Source organism: Cheilinus undulatus, linkage group 24 (genome assembly GCF_018320785.1).
Source record: "Cheilinus undulatus linkage group 24, ASM1832078v1, whole genome shotgun sequence".
In the NCBI taxonomy this organism is placed as follows: Eukaryota; Metazoa; Chordata; class Actinopteri; order Labriformes; family Labridae; genus Cheilinus; species Cheilinus undulatus.
In genome coordinates, this window is record NC_054888.1 from 2,780,756 (window position 1) to 2,798,810 (window position 18,055).

Sequence of the window (18,055 nt, forward strand, 5' to 3'; positions counted from 1 at the left end):
TTTTTGTACAATTAAAACAATATTTTCTATCCCTTTTGGCAGAAAATGTCCAGATGTTGCCCATATTTTTGTACAGTGGGAAGTGTGGTTCAAATGTTGCAAATTTCTAAACAATTTAGGGTTTTTCTTTCCCTCCCTTTCTCCAACTTTTGGAGAAATGTGGAGAACTGGAGAGGAGCGAGGAGTTTCCATATTCTCATGTACTAATTAAAAAGTTGCCTAAATGTTGTTGATGTTTCTGTGCAACACTGAGCGTGTTCTCTCTCCCTTAGAGGTTGGAAAAGTCAGCGTTGCTGATATTTAAGGGTGTTTCTTCGTCTTTACCCTGGTAATCAATTCCTTTCTAAAATCATTTTAACAATCAAACCAGTTCCAGCATGTTTCCCCTTCCTCTGACTTTTCTGTTTCAGCTTCATTTGATCATTTTCTCCTTTATCAAACTTCATCTTTATTTCTATCTGATGGAGGATTTGAAGCTCTGGGGGAAAAGTTGTCAGAAATGCAGAAATAAAAACCTCCATTTGGTTAGGTTTAGGTAAAATAATTACGAAGGAACTCTCCCGTCTATGTCTGATTTTCTTTTCCTTTAGTTTAATTTTTAATATTTAATAAAAATGTGTTGTTGAGCCTCTCTTCTAAAGACACTTTTAAATATTTGTGTCTAAATTTGTGCTCTGTTTGGCTGCAGGACTCATCAGGATGAAAACGCTGCAGAGAAATTAAAGAGGAGGTAGGGAGAGGTGTGTGTGAGTGTGTGTGTAGGAGAGAGAGAGGGAGGGAGGGCGAGCGAGCGAACCACAGTGATTGTTTTTGGCGTTTGACTTCAGTTTGAGGCTGAGCGTCTTCACAAACGTGCTTGGACTTCATTCATCAGTAGAATTAATTTAGTCTAAATATTAAGAGTATTAAACTGATTTAAATCCTCGTCTGAATTTAAAAGTGTATTCTGAGTTTATTTGGGATTATTTCACCTGCCGGCTCTGCCTCATTTGTCCAGGTGAGTCACATTTCTGTCTTTTTCATGCATTTCTTTAAACAGGAGTTTGTTCAGATTCAACTTTGAATGAATTCTCCATCCTTTAGTTTTGATTATAATTAATCTTGTGTCATTCTTTAATGTGACAGAAATCTAGTTTTCTGTCTCTTTCTGTTTCATATTTTCTATTTCCCAGAATTTCTGTCAAATATTTTAAAAGTATTTTTTTATTTTTCTTATACATTTTTTTGACTTTTTTTCTTCTTTTTTTCCAGATTTTGTTCCACATTATATAAAAAATGTAAATTCATTTTTGTCAAACATTTCAGCACCAAAGGAGCTCAAAGAAACTGAAAACCTGTCCATTCCAGATATCACATTTTCACAAACAGAGCACACTGCAGAGACTAAAAAAAAATAAAAACACAATAAACTACATTTAAAAACCATACAGCACACTAGAATCATTAAACACAAAAAGCATAAAAAGTAACTAAATAAAAGGCAGCTAAAACACCTCAAAGATAAAATAAAATAAAAGAGAAGAGAAAATAGAATAAAAGTTAAAATTAACAGGATTAAAATAATTGACTAAATCCCTTAAATAAAAGCAACGTGAACATTTGAACATGGATATCTAACCTTCATTGCTCCCTGCAGGGCTGCGGGATCATTCCGTAATTTTTTAATTAATGAATATTATTCAGTATAATTATGCTCATAATGTGTCCTCGCTGACATAAACGTGATGAGAAATAAAGAATTCCAGTGTATCCTGACCCGGATTATTAATGCTGCTTGTGTTTTAATCTCTAGTTTTTTAATACAAATAGATGTCATTGAACAGAACTTGATGTCCATGAATACCAGGATGTCTTAAATTTAAAAAATGTTCATTTTTAAAATCTGGATTTTTATGAAGAAACAAACAAACAAAAAAAAATAAAACAGGTGTTCAAATTTGAACGGAGCTTCTAACAAAAGAAATCTTGAAAAATATAGATGGAATCATAAAGATAGCTGATGTTATGTGATGTTGTGTTATAATGAATTTTCTTTTCTGACTGAAGTTAAAAAAATAATTTGTGATTGTTTTTTTCTAGTCGAAAATGTCATTAAACAGAAATCATCAGCAGGAGGCCATGTCTTTAAAAAAAGGGTGTAAAAAGTAAAAAAGTCATTCATCTCCAATAGTCTATTTATAACCATCCATCTGTTCATTTGCTTTATTTAAATACAAGACAAACACAACAGACACATGCCCAAAGATAGACTTTATGGCAGACAAGGGAAAAAGCCACTGTTTCTTCAGATCCAGTTTACTTTTCTGATTTCGAGATCAAAGTCAGAATTTTAAGATCAAAGTCAGAATTCAGAGATCAAAGTCCGAAATTTAAGATCAAATTCAGAATTTTAAGATCAAAGTCAGAATTCTGAGATCAAAGTCAGATATTTATGATCAAAGTCAGAATCTTAAGATCAAAATCAGAATTTTAAGATCAAAGTCAGAATTTTTAGATCAAAGTCAGTATTCAGAGATCAAAGATAACTGCTGTCAGTGATGAGCACTGTCATCCTCTGATCTTGTTTTGTCTTATGCTGCTGATTCTGTGTTAGAGATGGCAGATTCTTTCACAGTTCAACAAATCTACCTACAGGTATAAATAAAGTTACTTTACCTTATAAACATAAACACAACATCAATCCATCTCTGACTGCAGATGTCTGAAATCAAACATTTTAGATGGAGAAATGTGGATCAGTAAAATTCGTGTAAAGAACTATGCTCATTTACATGAAAAATAAAGCATTTATTCTGTTAAAAGCAGCAGGTACAAAAATTTGACACGAAAAGATTAGCGGTTATTAGGCCCAAGATTAAATCCTTTCTTTAAAATTTGACAGAATTTTGACTTTGATCTCGTAATTCTGATTTTGATCTCGTTATTCTGCCTTTCATCTCATAATTTTGCCTTTAATCTTGCAATTTTGACTTTGATCTTGGAATTCTGACTTCCATTGCAGAATTTTGACTTTGATCTTGGAATTTTGACTTTCATTTCAAAATTCCTTCTTTGATCTCAAAATTCTGACTGTGATTTTAAATTCTTTCTTTGATTTTAGAATTCTGACTATGATCTTAAATTCTTTGATCTTGGAATTTTGACTTTTATCTCAGAATTTTGGCTTCCATCTCAGAATTCTAACTTTGATCTCATAATTTTGCCTTTCATCTCAGAATTTTGTCTTTGGTCTTGGAATTCTAACTTTTGTCTTGCAATTTTGACTTTGATCTTGGGATTCTGCATTTGATCTCAGAATTTTGACTTTGATCTTGGAATTTATGACTTGAACCCATAATTCTGACTTCAATCTGTTGATTCTGCCTTTCATCTCAGAATTTTGACTTTGATCTTGGAATTATGACTTTTATCTCAGAATTTTGACTATGATCTTGGAATTTTGACTTTGTTCTTGGAATTTTGACTTTCATCTCAGAAATTTGACTTTGATCTTGAAATTCTTTCTTTGATCCCATAATTTTGGCTTTGATCTCAGAATTCTGATTTTGAAATAAGAATTGGAAAAAAAAGAATCAAAACATTTTATACTGTTTAATATTTCTAAATGTTGAAGGTAATCATAAGCAAAAAAATTGACTCGGTCCTTAAAGAAAATAAACAAATAACAACAAAGATCATTTTTATATTCTTATACTAGCTGAGGGAAGTTTAATATTTTGAAATTCATAATTCAAAAGTGTAGAGTAACAAAGACAGATTCCAATTTTTCCTTCATGTAAAGTCATTAAAATAAGCACCAGTAAATGAATAGAAATCTTTTCCTCCTCTAGCGCTGTAAAGAATAGTTAACAGAGAGCTCTAAGATAAATTCTCTGCTCTCAGCAGTATTGAAGTCTAATATCGTTAGCAGTTACATCTTTTTAAATGTTTCTGGTTTATTTTATACCAATTATTTCTCAATGCAACATAAATATTAAAGCATTTAATGCTCTGTTTTTATCTGGGAAATATTTCAGTGAATGCCTTCATTCAGAAATGTGAATTAACAGAAGTATCTCCATGTTCTTCCTGCTCCTAAAGCGTTAATATCACTTTATCATTGTATCTGTATGTAGATGAAGGTGGAGGGCTCTCAGGATGACTCCGGTTCTGGTTCTGGTTCCAGCTCCGACCCCGGCTCAGCTGAGCGCTGTATGTCCCGCCTCTTGAGCGCCGTGGAGAGCGAGCTGCAGGCGGGCCGGGAGAAAGGTGACCCGACGGAGAGAGAGCTGAGGGTGACGCTGGAGGACGCCGAGCTATGGAGGAAGTTTGAGCACATCACCAACGAGATGATCGTCACCAAGAACGGCCGGTAAACGTGACTAGAGTCAGTTTAGAGCTGACGGCTGTCCTGGCAATGCATTTGTGCAATTTTCACAGAGCTCTCCCTCTTCTGGTTCAACATATGACCAGAGATCATTCCACATGTTTGGGTTGGACCCAGCTAGGACTGGTGCCTGTCAGATTCACAAAATGTTGCCAACGCCATTGTGCAATTTAGACAGTCATCTCTCTCTGTTTCAGTAGAAAATCCGACCGAAGATCAACAAGTTTGTGTCCTTTTTGAACCAAACAATGATTGAATAACGCAGATTTGATCATTCTGAGGTATATTAAAGTGTAGAACAACCATATACAGAAAACTTGCCAATGTTTTTGTGCAACTTAGACGGGATTTTCTCTTCTTTTTTTTAGTTAAAAATGTTGTTCAAGTCTTACATTCCAATCCTACTTCAACTTTTCGCCTTACTAAAAATTAGATATCAAATCTTGCACAATGTCGAAGTTGCACAAAATTGTTGCAAACATTTAGAACTATTGCACATCAATTATTACATACAGTCTAAACTGCACAAAAACATTGGCAATGTTTGCCTTTACCATCTTCAGTGAAAAATGTTAATTAGGTGAAATCATGACAATGTTCAGGATTTTATCAGCAATTTTTAGTCACAACAGTCAATAAGTTGACCAATGATAGGTGTCACGGTCTTCTATTTTTGTTGCCGTGGTATCAAACTGAACATTAATTTGGGGAAAAAGACAGAGAAATCACTACGTTGCCCATAGACTTTGGTGAGATTTGGGAAAGTGGGTGGAACTGCAAGGAGCAATGAAAGCTCTGTCACAATTGCAGAAAAAAATTGGCAACATTGGACACCATTTTAGCAAAGAAAACAATGAGTCATATATTATAAACAAAAGTCCCAAAAATACAAAAAAAAAGAAAAAATGAAAAGAAACTGTTTGACCAAAAGAGTGAGAAAGCATTGCCAAAATTGCACTCAAAAAAAAAAAAAAAAAAAACAGAAAATTGCCCAATATCTGCTGTTGAACATTAAACACTGGTTAACATTTTCAACCAAAAGAGAGAGAGTTCACTGTCTAAGTTGCCCAAAACGTTTGCAAGATTTGAATGAGTGGGTGTAACTGCAAAGAATGAGAGACAACACTAACTGTCATAATTGTAGAAAAACATTGACAACATTTAGACATGTAAGCAAACATGAGATTGCATCATATTTTCAACCAAAAGCTTAAAGCACTGTTAAAATTGCACAACCATGTTGGCAGTGGTTTTCCCGTCTTCCTCTCCTTCACTCACACTGTTGCTAATGTTTATGAGCAATTTAGACCATACACGGGAGTTTGCCTGCAATTTTTAGTCAGTGAAATCAATAAATGGCCTAATAGTGTCTGTCTAGGCCCTCTTTTTTTGTTAGATATCAGATGTTTTTGGGTGTGGGTTTATTTTTACTGGTATACAGTGCTTAACAAATTTATTGGACCACCTGTCATATTTGTCTCAGAGACCATCCAGCATCATGAAGTGCTTTAATGCGGACTTTATTTTCAGTGAGCTCTCCACGTTTTACCATTTTGAGCAGGAATGAGGAATTTCAAACTGAATTCACCTTTTTATACCCAAATTTGAGTCGGCTCAGTGGAGTTTTCTGAGAAGTCAGAAATGAATCAAGCATAACATTCAACCACTAAAACTCATTTTTCTGTTCAGGAATGCAAGTAAATAGCTATATTATGACATATTAATCAAGAAATATTAATGTGCTTTGATATTTTTTCCATTTTTTTGAAAATTGATGGATAACAATAATAATTATATTTTAGCATTAAAAATATCATTTGGGTTAAAGAGCTTCTACATATTGGTGTATTAACCATTGCAGAAACATAAAAATGATTTTGATTTTACCAATTTTTACCAGTGCTGTTAATTTAGGGCAGCTGTGGCATAAACCTTATTTTGGGTGGTGGTCTAATAAATTTGTTAAGCTCTATGTATATATATAAAACCCAAACAAATGTTTCTGTGCAATTTAAGAGTTTACTAGAAATGTTTGATAAAATAAATACTGGGAGTCTTTTACTGCATATTGATTTTTTTATTTCATATTTTAGATATTTAAGGTCATTTTCAACAAAAAGGAAAGGAAACAAGGAAAGGAAGCAAGGAAAGAAAAAGGAAGAAAAGGAAATGATAATAAACTATTATTGGCAAAGCCCTTCAATTGACTGGTCCAGGGTGTACCCCAATGAGAGCTGGGATAGGCTCCACCCCCCTCCACGACCCCCAACAGGATAAGTGGTATAGAAAATGGATGGATGTATTTGCCCAAATACATTGGCAACATTTAAATCATGTGCACAAGTTTTGCCTGCAATGTTTAGAGATTAAAATGGATAATTACCCAGTATTGGATGTCGAGTTTGAAATTAAGACCAAATTAATGATTGAATTTGTTGAATATTTGAGTTTATTTTGAAGAGAGTTGAAGGCCTTGTGACTAGGGCTGAATGATTGCAATAATAATTGTGATTTTTTTCCCCCAATATTGCGATTTGATATGCGATTATTCCTTAACTTTCTTTTATTCTTAAACAAGGGTTGAACAATTCTTTAAAATTGTCTAATTCTGATGATGTTGGCTCGTATTACAAATTAGATATAAATTATTACATTGAAGGATTTTTGTCATTTCTATATTTAATAAGAAAAAAGTACAAAAATGAAGAAAATAGGACTCTATATACACTATTCTAAAAAAATGGCACCTGAATGATCGTATGATATGTCATGCAAAACATTTCTGCTTCAAAAAAATTTCAGGTCAAAGAAATATTGCACCTTTTGTCATTTGAGAATTGCAGCAGGTAATATTACAATTTAATCTTACTTTTAATTAATTGCCCAGCCTGCAAGTCTGCAGCTTTTAACATAATAGCCCCATGAAGGTAATAAACTCCCATTAATGTAAGAGCAGTTACCTATTGCTACATGTGGATTACATTTACTGTGATTTTTATGTATTTGGGAAGGAAAAAAATCTGCAGGTTTTAAAAAAATGTAAGGTTATAGGAACATGCAAACTAAATATCTGTGGTCATTTCTTTGTTGTAGCCTTTTTACAAATGCAAGTCAGCTAAAGTTCAAATCATCAAAACATGTAGTCAAGGTGATTTTTTTGTTTGCCATGGAACAGGAAGTAGCTTTTTCACAGTCTTCAGATACTGGTAGAGCCATGAACATTAGCAGAGTGGATTCAAATGTGTCAAACTGAGGATTTATTTATTTATTTATTTATTTTTATAGATTTATTTTGGGGCTTTTAGCGCCTTTAATGATAGAGGAAGAGTGGATAGAATCTGGGATGAGTCAGTCAGATAGAGACATGCAGGAAAGGGCCACAGGCTGGATTCGAACCCGGGCCAACCTGGGTACATGGGGTGCGCGTTAAACCATCTGATTATGATGATTAAGGCACAGAAACATTGTTTACCCAGCCAGCTTTATTGTTTAACAATTCCCTGCTCTCTCAAAATTTTCTAAGTCTCAGGAGGAGTAGGGAGAGCCAGCACAGCCGTAGCCTGTGAGTTCTTTCATGTGCAGAATAAGTTTTGTTTTTTTTTCGGCTCAATACAAGAAGAACCCCTTGGATTCTGCAGAATTTCCATCATTGATATGAATCTTCTCCCCTTGCTCATTAAAAATGCTGTGCTAAGATTCATGGCGCTACCAGTGTTGAAAACTTCCTGTTTCATGGCGAGCGTTTGCCTTATATTCGTGGGTTTATTGTGTTTGTGGGCAGTAATAATGTTTGCAGGTGTCACGGGCCTGTCTTCTATTGAAGCGTGTTCTAAATAAAGGCAGGATCGTTTCAGAGACAGAGAGAAAGAGATGAGCGGGATATTAGAAGTTTTACGGTAGTTTGACCTAAATAAAAATGTTCTATTACCCCAGACTTTTTTAAAGGGTCTGCCCCGTCTGTTGCTCATTTAGATGAATCTGCTCCTCAGGATAAAGTGATTGAACATTAAATTAAAGCTTTAAAACAACATTTAGTCGTTGAAGTTTACAAGGACAGCTTAAATCAGTGCTTTCATATTTACATTTTGAAAGAAACTTCAGCTGCTCTGTTGTTGACTCATCCATACTCTGTGATCTCTGATAAAAAGTCCCACTTTAAATTTGAGGACTGGAACCCCTGAAGCATATTTAAAGCCCTAATGTGTCATTAATTCAGATAATTTTACATTAGAGTCCGTTTGGACTTTGTTTTGTGAATATTTTGGACTTGGGAGTCGGTGGATTGGTGCGGATCAGTGATCCCGTTAACCGGGTTATTCATTAGTCCCTGTGGAAGCCTGTTTGTGTGGTGTTGACCTGCGGAGGGAAACACTCCATTCACACCTGCACAACGCCTCTTCAGCTGCTGATGGAGAGTCTGTTTGTGGCTCGCCGCTCCAAACACACCAAACTTCAGAGATGTAGTGATTCAAAACGAAATAAGGACACGTTCTTCACTCCTTTTTCATCCTTTTAATACTTCAATTTGACACTTTTTGCATTTATATTACAACAGTTAAGTCTCTGAAAATCAAATGTGTATTTTTAAATGAACACAGGGTCCCTGCACTGAGTGGAGAATAGGAGACCCCTAATCCTAATTATATAGACTACAGAACAGACCACAGCGCCACCTTCAGCTGACTCTGAACTAAATTTAAATTTCCTTTCCTCTCCTTTCCTTGCATTGTCTTTCCCTCCTTTTACTTTCCTTGTGTTGCCTTGCCCTTCTTTCCTTTGCTTTTCTTTTCTTCCATTTCACTTTCCTTGTGTATGTTTTCTTTTCCATTCCTGACCTTTCCTTTCCTTACTTTGTCTTTACTTTCTTGTCATTCCTTTTCTATCTTTTACTTTCCCTGCGTTTCCTTGCTTTTCCCTACATTGCCTTTCCTTTCCTTCCTTTCCTTTTCTTTCCTTTTCTTTCATTGCCCTTCCTTGCATTTTTTTCCCTTTCTTTTTATTCCTTTCCTATTGACTTTCCTTGTGTTTCCCTCCTTTTCCCTGCACTGCCTTTCCTTTCGTTTCCTTTCTCCTCCATGTGTTTCCTTTCCTGCGTTGCCTTGTTTCCTTTCCTTTCCTTTCCTTGTGGTTCCTTCCCTTTCCCCCCGTTTCCTTTCCTATGTTGCTTTACCTTTTCTTTCCTTTCTTTCTTTATCTTTTTTTACCTTTCCATTACTTTCCTTGCCTTGCATCACCTTTCTTTTCTTTACTCTTTTTTTAGTTTCTTTGTGTCTCCTTCTCTTTCCCTGGGCAACCGTTCCTTTATTTGTGTTTCCTTTCCTTGTGTTTCCTTCCCTTTCTGTGGGCGACCTTTCCTTTCTTTGTGTTTCCTTTTTTTGTGTTTCCTTTCCTTGTGTGTCCTTCCCTTTCTGTGGGTGACCTTTCCTTTCTTTGTGTTTCCTTTCATTGTGTTTCCTTTCCTTGTGTTTCCTTTCATATATCTTCGTGTTACCTTTGCTACCCATTTTAAGTTTGGCCAATCAGAGGCTCCTCTGTGTCACTTTAGGATTGTGGGTAATGTTTCACTGGGATCACAGATAAGCCATGTTTTTCTTGAACAAAGCTTGATTACAGTCTAAATGTCTCCTCCGTAGCCGTCTATCCTGGTTTCTCGTGGTCAGTCTTCCTTCAGTGGTTCTGACATCAATGCTGATACTCAGATCTAAGAAGCAGCAGAGACTGAATGATGCTGTGGCTGATTAGGGACAGTAGGAAGGAGGGAGTGGCATCAAAGACCTGTGATGTCATCAACAGCCTTCTCTAAAATCCAGGGTCGATGACCTCAGCTGGCCTCTGGAGTTGCTCTCAGGCTGAAGATTATGTTTTTGGTTCATAAATGTGACACCACGTCTTTTGTTTGAATGCGTACAGTCGGATGTTCCCGGTCCTGAAGGTCAGCGTCTCCGGTCTCGATCCCAGCTCCATGTACTCCTTCCTCCTGGACTTCGTCCCCGCCGACGGTTGCCGTTGGAAGTTTGTGAACGGCGAGTGGGTGGCGGCCGGGCGTGCTGAGGGTCGAGGTGAAGGACGGGGCCACGGCGGCATCTACATCCACCCAGACTCACCGAACTTTGGAGCTCATTGGATGAAGGCAGCCGTGACCTTCAACAAGGTCAAACTCACCAACAAGGTCAATGGAGGAGGACAGGTGGGATCATCTGAGAATTACCTGATCTATAACCCTAAAACCTGTAATCATGTCTGCGTTTATGACCAAATCTTTACTTCTGCAGACTCAGAATATTCTGATAATATTATTATTATGTAATAATGTTCCTCAACTCTGACCTGCAGACTCAGAATATTATTATTATTATTATTATTATTTTTATTATTATTATGTAATAATGTTCCTCAACTCTGACCTGCAGACTCAGAATATTATTATTATTATTATTATTATTATTATTATTATGTAATAATGTTCCTCAACTCTGACCTAAAGACTCAGAATATTATATTATTATTATTATTATTATAATAATAATTATTATTATTTTTATTATTATTATGTAATAATGTTACTCAACTCTGACCTGCAGACTCAGAATATTATTATTATTATTATTATTGTTTTTATTATTATTATGTAATAATGTTCTCCATTCTGACCTGCAGACTCAGAATATTATTATTATTATTATTATTATTATTATTATTATTATGTAATAATGTTCTCCATTCTGACCTAAAGACTCAGAATATTATTATTATTATTATTATTATTATTATTATTAGGTAATAATGTTCCTCAACTCTGACCTAAAGACTCAGAATATTATATTATTATTATTATTATTATTATGTAATAATGTTCCTCAACTCTGACCTAAAGACTCAGAATATTATATTATTATTATTATTATTATTATGTAATAATGTTCCTCAACTCTGACCTAAAGACTCAGAATATTATATTATTATTATTATTATTATTATTATGTAATAATGTTCCTCAACTCTGACCTAAAGACTCAGAATATTATATTATTATTATTATTATTATTATTATTAGGTAATAATGTTCCTCAACTCTGACCTAAAGACTCAGAATATTATATTATTGTTATTATAATAATAATAATAATTATTATTATTATTATTATTATTATTATTATGTAATAATGTTCCTCAACTCTGACCTAAAGACTCAGAATATTATATTATTATTATTATTATTATTATGTAATAATGTTCTCCATTCTGACCTAAAGACTCAGAATATTATTATTATTATTGTTATTATTATTATTACTATTATTAATATTATTATTATTATTATTATTATGTAATAATGTTCCTCAACTCTGACCTAAAGACTCAGAATATTATATTATATTATTATTATTATTATTATTATTATTATTATTATTATTGCTATTATTATTATTATTTTCATGTAATAATGTTCCTCAACTCTGATTGCAGACTCAGTCGTTCTGATAGGAGTCATGGAATTATTATCTAATCCATCATTCGGACCTTTTCCTCAACTCTGACCTACAGACCACTCTGCTCTTTTCCTGTCCTACTATCACTCTCCTTTCACAACCTTTATCTGTCCTTCCTTTTCCTTTCACTTCCTTTCCTTGTTTTCTTTCCTATCTTCCTTTCCTTGTTTTATTTCCCTTCCTTCCCTTTACTTGTGTCCTTTCCCTTTCTTTCCTTTCCTTATTTCCTTCCTCCTTTTCCTTTCTTATCTTTTCCTTGTTTCCTTTCCTTTCCCTTCCTTTCCTTTCTTCCTTTTCATTCCTTTCCTTTCCATTCCTTTTCTTTTTTCTTTCCTTTCCTTGCTTATCCTTTCCTTTCTCTTCCTTTGCTTGTTTCCTTTCCTTGTTTCTTTTCCTTGTTCCCTTGCTTCCTTTCCCAGCTCAATTTCCTTGCTTCCTTTCCTTGTTTCCTTTCCTTGCTTTCCTTCCTTGCTTCCTTTCCTTGTTTTCTTTTCTTGCTTCCTTTACTAGCTTCCTTTTCTTGTTTCCTGTCCTTGCTTCCTTTTCTTGTTACTATTCCTTGCCTCCCCGTCTGTCCTTGTTTTCTTGCCTTTCCGTTCTTTGTTTCTTTCTCTCTTTATTTTTGCTACGTTAACGTTTTTACTTCTTCTCTCCCTCTCATCTTTTTGTTCCTGTCTGAACACTGTTCCCCTTTTTTCTTCTATCCTGACCGTCTCCTCCTCCTACTCTCTGTTCCTGTCTTTTTATTAACATTTTTGATTTCCTAGGTCCTTGTTTCCTCTTTCCTGTCCTCTTCTGTTCCTTATTCTCTAAAATCAGACCCATCTCCTCTCTTCCTCTTATTTCTGTTTGGCCTTTCTCTTAAGCATTTCTTCATCCTCCTTCACCTTCACCTTCATTCTAACTTCTCCTTTCCTTCATTCTGACTTTTCCTTTCCTTCACCTTCATTCTAACTTCTCCTTTCCTTCATTCTGACTTTTCCTTTCCTTCACCTTCATTCTAACTTCTCCTTCACCTTTCCTTGTCCCTCTCTCACTCGTCTGTCTTCTTCTTTTGTCTACCTTGGATGTCGAGAGTTCTTCCTCCTTGTTCCTTTTTCATTCCTATCCTTTTTGTCTCCTTCTTTCTTCCTCCCTCGCTCTTCTTCTTCTTCAGTCCATTATCCCCTCTCCATATCAAGAACATGCCCTCCTCTCCCTCTCTCTCTCCTATTGTGCTGGAGTGGGCGAGAGACTACTGCCTGTAATTAGCCACTTCAGCCCCTCTCCTCGCTCACTTCACCTGCTCGCCCCCTCGTAACCACGGGAACGGGATAAACAGCTCTTAATTGGCCGGCGGCAGTTTAATGCACTTCCTGTGGAGAGCCGTTCAGAGCTCGGAGAGCCTTCACTCACTCTAAAATTGGCAGTAATGTTGTTTATATTTACCCCATTATCCCATCCAATCACATGCTGTAATGCAGCGCTGGAACACAGAGTCGGCCATAATGAAATAATTGCTCAGCTTATTTGTACATTATGGTAATTATGTTTTTTACTGGGAAATTAATTTACCCATCATGCTTCAGGTAGACAAGAGAGAGAGAGGTAAACTATATTCAAACAAACACACACACTCACGGAGCGGCGGTGGCAGCAGCGGAGCACCGGGGTCAGCCAGCCTCTCATCTGAATAGAAAACAGTTTGTTTTTGTGTGTCGGCCTGGAGAGCTGCGATTGGTTAATTGGAGCTCGTTAGTGGGGGGTGGGGGGGTGATGGACCACAGATGGATGAAAGAGTGTTTGGACCAAAAAGACAAAGATGGCTCCACTCCACAAACTCTCCTAACTACACCTGGATCGTTTTGTTTGCTTTCATTCATCCAAAAGTCACAAAAAAAGAAAAAAGCTTTTCAAAGTTTCACAGCCGAGCGATGGATCAACAAACGGCACGACGGTATGGCTCAAAGAGCTGCAGGTAGTGCAGGTGTGGGTATACGCCCACTGGCCACTTCATTAGGTACACCTGTTCATTGATCACATGGCAACCAACACATTTACATGTGTGCCCTGCTGTGAAAAAGTTATGGCCAATTTCCTGTTTTCTTTTTTTTTATTTTTTATTTTTTTGGCATGTTTGTCAAACTTAAGTGTTTCAGATCTTCATTTTAATATCAGACAACCTGAGTTTAATGCAGTTTCTAAAAAATGTGGTTTTGGCCTTGGAATTCTCCCATGATGCCCTTTTTTCCAGTTTCTTTCTGATTTTTCATCATGAACTCTCCATAACTGAGTCAATGAGGCCTGCAGGTCTTTAGATGTTCTAGATTCTTAAGGGACCTCCTGGGTGAGTCTGTGATACACTCTTGGGGTCATTTTGGTAAGCTGGCCACTCATGGGAAGGTTCACCTCTGATCAAAGTTTTCTCTGTTTGTGGGTAATGACTCTCCCAGTGGTTCACTGGTGTCCAAAAGCCTAAGAAATGTTTGGCCATTCCTGGGAAGGGTTATTACTGTTTCAAGTTTTCTCCATTTGTGGATAATGGCTCTCATAGTGGTTCACTGGGGGTCCCAAAGCCTTAGAAATACAATACATTGGCAACGTTTTGTTGTTCCAACATGTTTGTCTTTTTAGACAATTAGCAGATATTTGCCTGCAATTTGAAGTCATTGAAAACAACGAATAGCCCAATATTCCATGTCTAGAATAATTTTATAATAAAAGCCGGGTTATTACAGGAAGTTTTCTGTTGCTCTAATGTGACCAGGTGTGTGATCAGGTGTGTTTTTGTTTCTTTAGATCATGTTGAACTCTCTTCATAAGTATGAGCCTCAGCTCCACATCGTCTGTGTCGGCTCTCGCCATCGACTCGTCTCTAACATCTCCTTCAAAGAGACTCAGTTCATCGCCGTCACAGCCTATCAGAACGAGGAGGTACACGTACATACAGATAAAAAATGAATGAATGCTTATTTTTACTTTACTTCCTGTCATGTTTTAAATGTTTCTCTTACTCTGTGCTTTTATTTGTGCAGATCACCGCTCTGAAGATCAAATATAACCCGTTTGCCAAAGCGTTCCTGGATGCTAAAGAGAGGTACGACCACCAATATTACAAATGGAGGAAGTCCAGAGCAGTTGGCTTTATGATTGTTACCGTACAGTGTTTGTTTTGTCCTCTTCAGGAACCCAGGTGGACGGGGCTTATCAGAGTCACTGGAGAGTCGCGCTGGGATTCAGCCCTGTGAGCCCTTCTCTAAGAATTCATTCCTTTCATTCTGCATACATGGATCAGTTTGCAATATGAATTTATACAACAGCTGGTTTGAACCAAGCATTCTGATTGGACAGGACTGATGATAGGAGAACTACATCATTAGGGCATTTCACAGCACGTATCCCTCTGCCAGGAGTGGTAGAGGTTCCCCCAGTTTTCTAAAAGTCTTTGGAGCCTTAAAGTTCAAGGACGTCCTGATCAGTTAGTATTAGTAGGAGAATTCTAGAAATACCACTCTGATCATGATTAGGACCTCTGTTTGTTATTTTGTTTCGTTTTGTTTTAATAATAATAATAACTTTATTTGTAAAGCACCTTTAAAAACAGAGGTTTGCAAAGTGCTTTGACAATAAGCAGAAACACAATAAAACAGAGCATCATCATAACACAAGTAAGAACATAAAGACAAAACCACATCAACAGGGGAACCCGTGAAAGATAAAGCCAGCAATGTAACATCATTATCATCCTAGTAGACCCATTACAGAGTCCCAAAACATTTGTTTTGTTTTCAAGAAGAGAGCCTCTCCTATTATTAATATCCCCATGATGGAGGCTCCTTCAAACCCTCTGATTCCTCTGGGGTTATTGGGCTTATTAAAATCTGATTTTGACTTTATACAAGAACTACGGACGATAAGGGCTACTGAAAAATATTTTTGGAAGGACACGTCTGTAAAAAAAAAATGTCTTTAGAAGCAGAATTCAGACAAAAAGAATCAGAATTCTCAGATCACAGCCAGAATTCTAAGATCAATGTCAGAACTCTAAGATCAAAGCCAGAATTCTAAGATCAAAGCCAGAATTTTAAGATCAAAGTCAGAACTTTAAGATCAAAGTCAGAATTCTAAGATCAAAGTCAGAATTCTAAGATCAAAGTTAGAACTTTAAGATCAAAGTCAGAATTCTAGGATCAAAGTCAGAACTCTAAGATCCAAGCCAGAATTCTAAGATCAAAGTCAGAATTTTAAGATCAAAGTCAGAACTGTAAGATCAAAGTCAGAATTCTAAGATCAAAACCAGAATTCTAAGATCAAAGTTAGAACTTTAAGATCAAAGTCAGAATTCTAAGACCAAAGTCAGAATTCTAAGATCAAAGCCAGAATTCTAAGATCAAAGTCAGAATTCTAAGATCAAAGCAAGAATTCAAGATCAACCTCAGAACTTTGAGATTAAAGTCAAACCTCTTAGATCAAAGTCAGAATTCTAAGATCAAAGCCAGAATTCAAGATCAACGTCAGAACTTTAAGATTAAAGTCAAACCTCTAAGACCAAAGTCAGAAATGTAAGATCAAGTCAGAATTTCTGAGTTTAATGTCAAAATTTTGTCTTTCAGCAAAATAAAAAAAAAAATTTAGTGTGTTTGAGTTAATCATCATACATTTAAGGCTGAAACGAGCCATCATTCATGTTTAGTTTGTCAAATATTCCACATTAAAAAAGATCTGTGATAAAAAATATGGTCGTATTTTGTCCTTTCTGTTGTTGTGTAAACTTTGCGTTTGCATGTGTCAGGCTGGTCCCTGTGTTCAGCTGGAGGGGGCGGAGCTTTTCCCTATGGCAGCAGCCTCCCACTGACGTCACATCATCACCACGGTTACAAGCATCATGGTTACCCCGGGCGACACACACCTTACCCAACTGCCTACCTGCCACACCGCTCACACTCCTCAGGTAATCCTTGGTTGTTTTTGAACGCTGACATCATGGCGTCTCTCTCTCCTGTCAGTGTGTTACATCCGTGGTCGTTTTTGACCGCTGACATCATGGCGTCTCTCTCTCTCCTGTCAGTGTGTTATATCCGTGGTTGTTTTGAACGCTGACATCATGGCGTCTCTCTCTCCTGTCAGTGTGTTATATCCGTGGTTGTTTTGAACGCTGACATCATGGCGTCTCTCTCTCCTGTCAGTGTGTTATATCCATGGTTGTTTTGACCGCTGACATCATGGCGTCTCTCTCTCTCCTGTCAGTGTGTTATATCCGTGGTTGTTTTGAACGCTGACATCATGGCGTCTCTCTCTCTCCTGTCAGTGTGTTATATCCGTGGTTGTTTTGACCGCTGACATCATGGCGTCTCTCTCTCCTGTCAGTATGTTTGTCTGACGGCGTCCAGGTGCTCTCAGATGGATGGAGCAGCTCCTCCCCTCGCCCTTCCTCCTCCTCCTCCTCGTCTCTTCCTTTGACCAGCAGCGCCCCTTCGTCACAGGCTCCTCCTCCTCCTCACAGCTCCAGGTGAGGCCACTCCTATAACCTTATATGGTAAATATAAGGTTATATTTATGTTATATGGTATTTAGGGTGATGAAACTATGTCTGTGTGTTCAGTCAGTTTCCCTGCCTGTGGACGGTTGGTTGTGGTGAGCTAAGTCCCTCCCACTCACCTTGTAGTGCTCTCCATGGACCAATCAACAGTGAGAGCCTCATGCAGCCTCCCAGTCATGGCAGAATGGGCGGACCTGGATGGACAACTGGACCCACCCACTCTTTCTAAGGAGGGAATGGCTGCTAAATTATTTTAAATAATCACATTTGAACATTTCTGGTGTTGACCTGTGAACATCCATGGTGTGCTGACGTTGATAAAGTTGTTGATGTAAAATGTGTGTCATGTTTTTATTCTAACGTGTATATATCTGTACAATCCATCCATTTATAGACACCAGATTCATATTGGATTAAACGTCCAGTTCTGATCACAATTAAAATGACTATATTTATCACGGCCATATTTGTCTGTAATTTCTGCTGCATGTTTCCTGTTTATCGTTACTGTTCTTCTGAAGTCAGAAACATGAATAAAAATACTATTCTACTGTCGGATGTCTTTAACTTTCTTAGTAGGAAAAGATCGAGCTGTTTACAGTGTGAAAGGATGGAATGTTTTACAGGCTTTCAAGGATGACATCGACAAAAAGAGAGGGAATGTTGGTGAAGCTGGTGATG

The 18,055-nt window shown here is 36.7% G+C and overlaps 1 protein-coding gene across 1 annotated transcript; it reads left to right on the forward strand.

Moving 5' to 3' along the window:
• Positions 1–278: 278 nt before the first annotated feature.
• LOC121506436 (T-box transcription factor TBX19-like) lies at positions 279–17,691 on the forward strand. Its single transcript, XM_041782250.1, has 10 exons — positions 279–328; positions 689–730; positions 4,116–4,351; positions 10,277–10,553; positions 14,635–14,769; positions 14,871–14,932; positions 15,021–15,079; positions 16,628–16,786; positions 17,203–17,344; positions 17,438–17,691. Exons 3-10 carry the CDS (start codon positions 4,116–4,118, stop codon positions 17,601–17,603), a joined length of 1,236 nt encoding a protein of 411 aa, XP_041638184.1. The 5' UTR covers positions 279–328; positions 689–730; the 3' UTR covers positions 17,604–17,691.
• Positions 17,692–18,055: the final 364 nt, after the last annotated feature.

What these genes read in the sequence shown, in the direction of transcription:
- LOC121506436 (XM_041782250.1), top strand. Translation starts at nt 4,116, where the DNA reads ATGAAGGTGGAGGGCTCTCAGGATGACTCCGGTTCTGGTTCTGGTTCC. An exon ending in ATCGTCACCAAGAACGGCCG is followed by an intron (nt 4,352 to 10,276) that starts GTAAACGTGACT and finishes GAATGCGTACAG; the next exon opens with TCGGATGTTCCCGGTCCTGA. An exon ending in AGGTCAATGGAGGAGGACAG is followed by an intron (nt 10,554 to 14,634) that starts GTGGGATCATCT and finishes TTGTTTCTTTAG; the next exon opens with ATCATGTTGAACTCTCTTCA.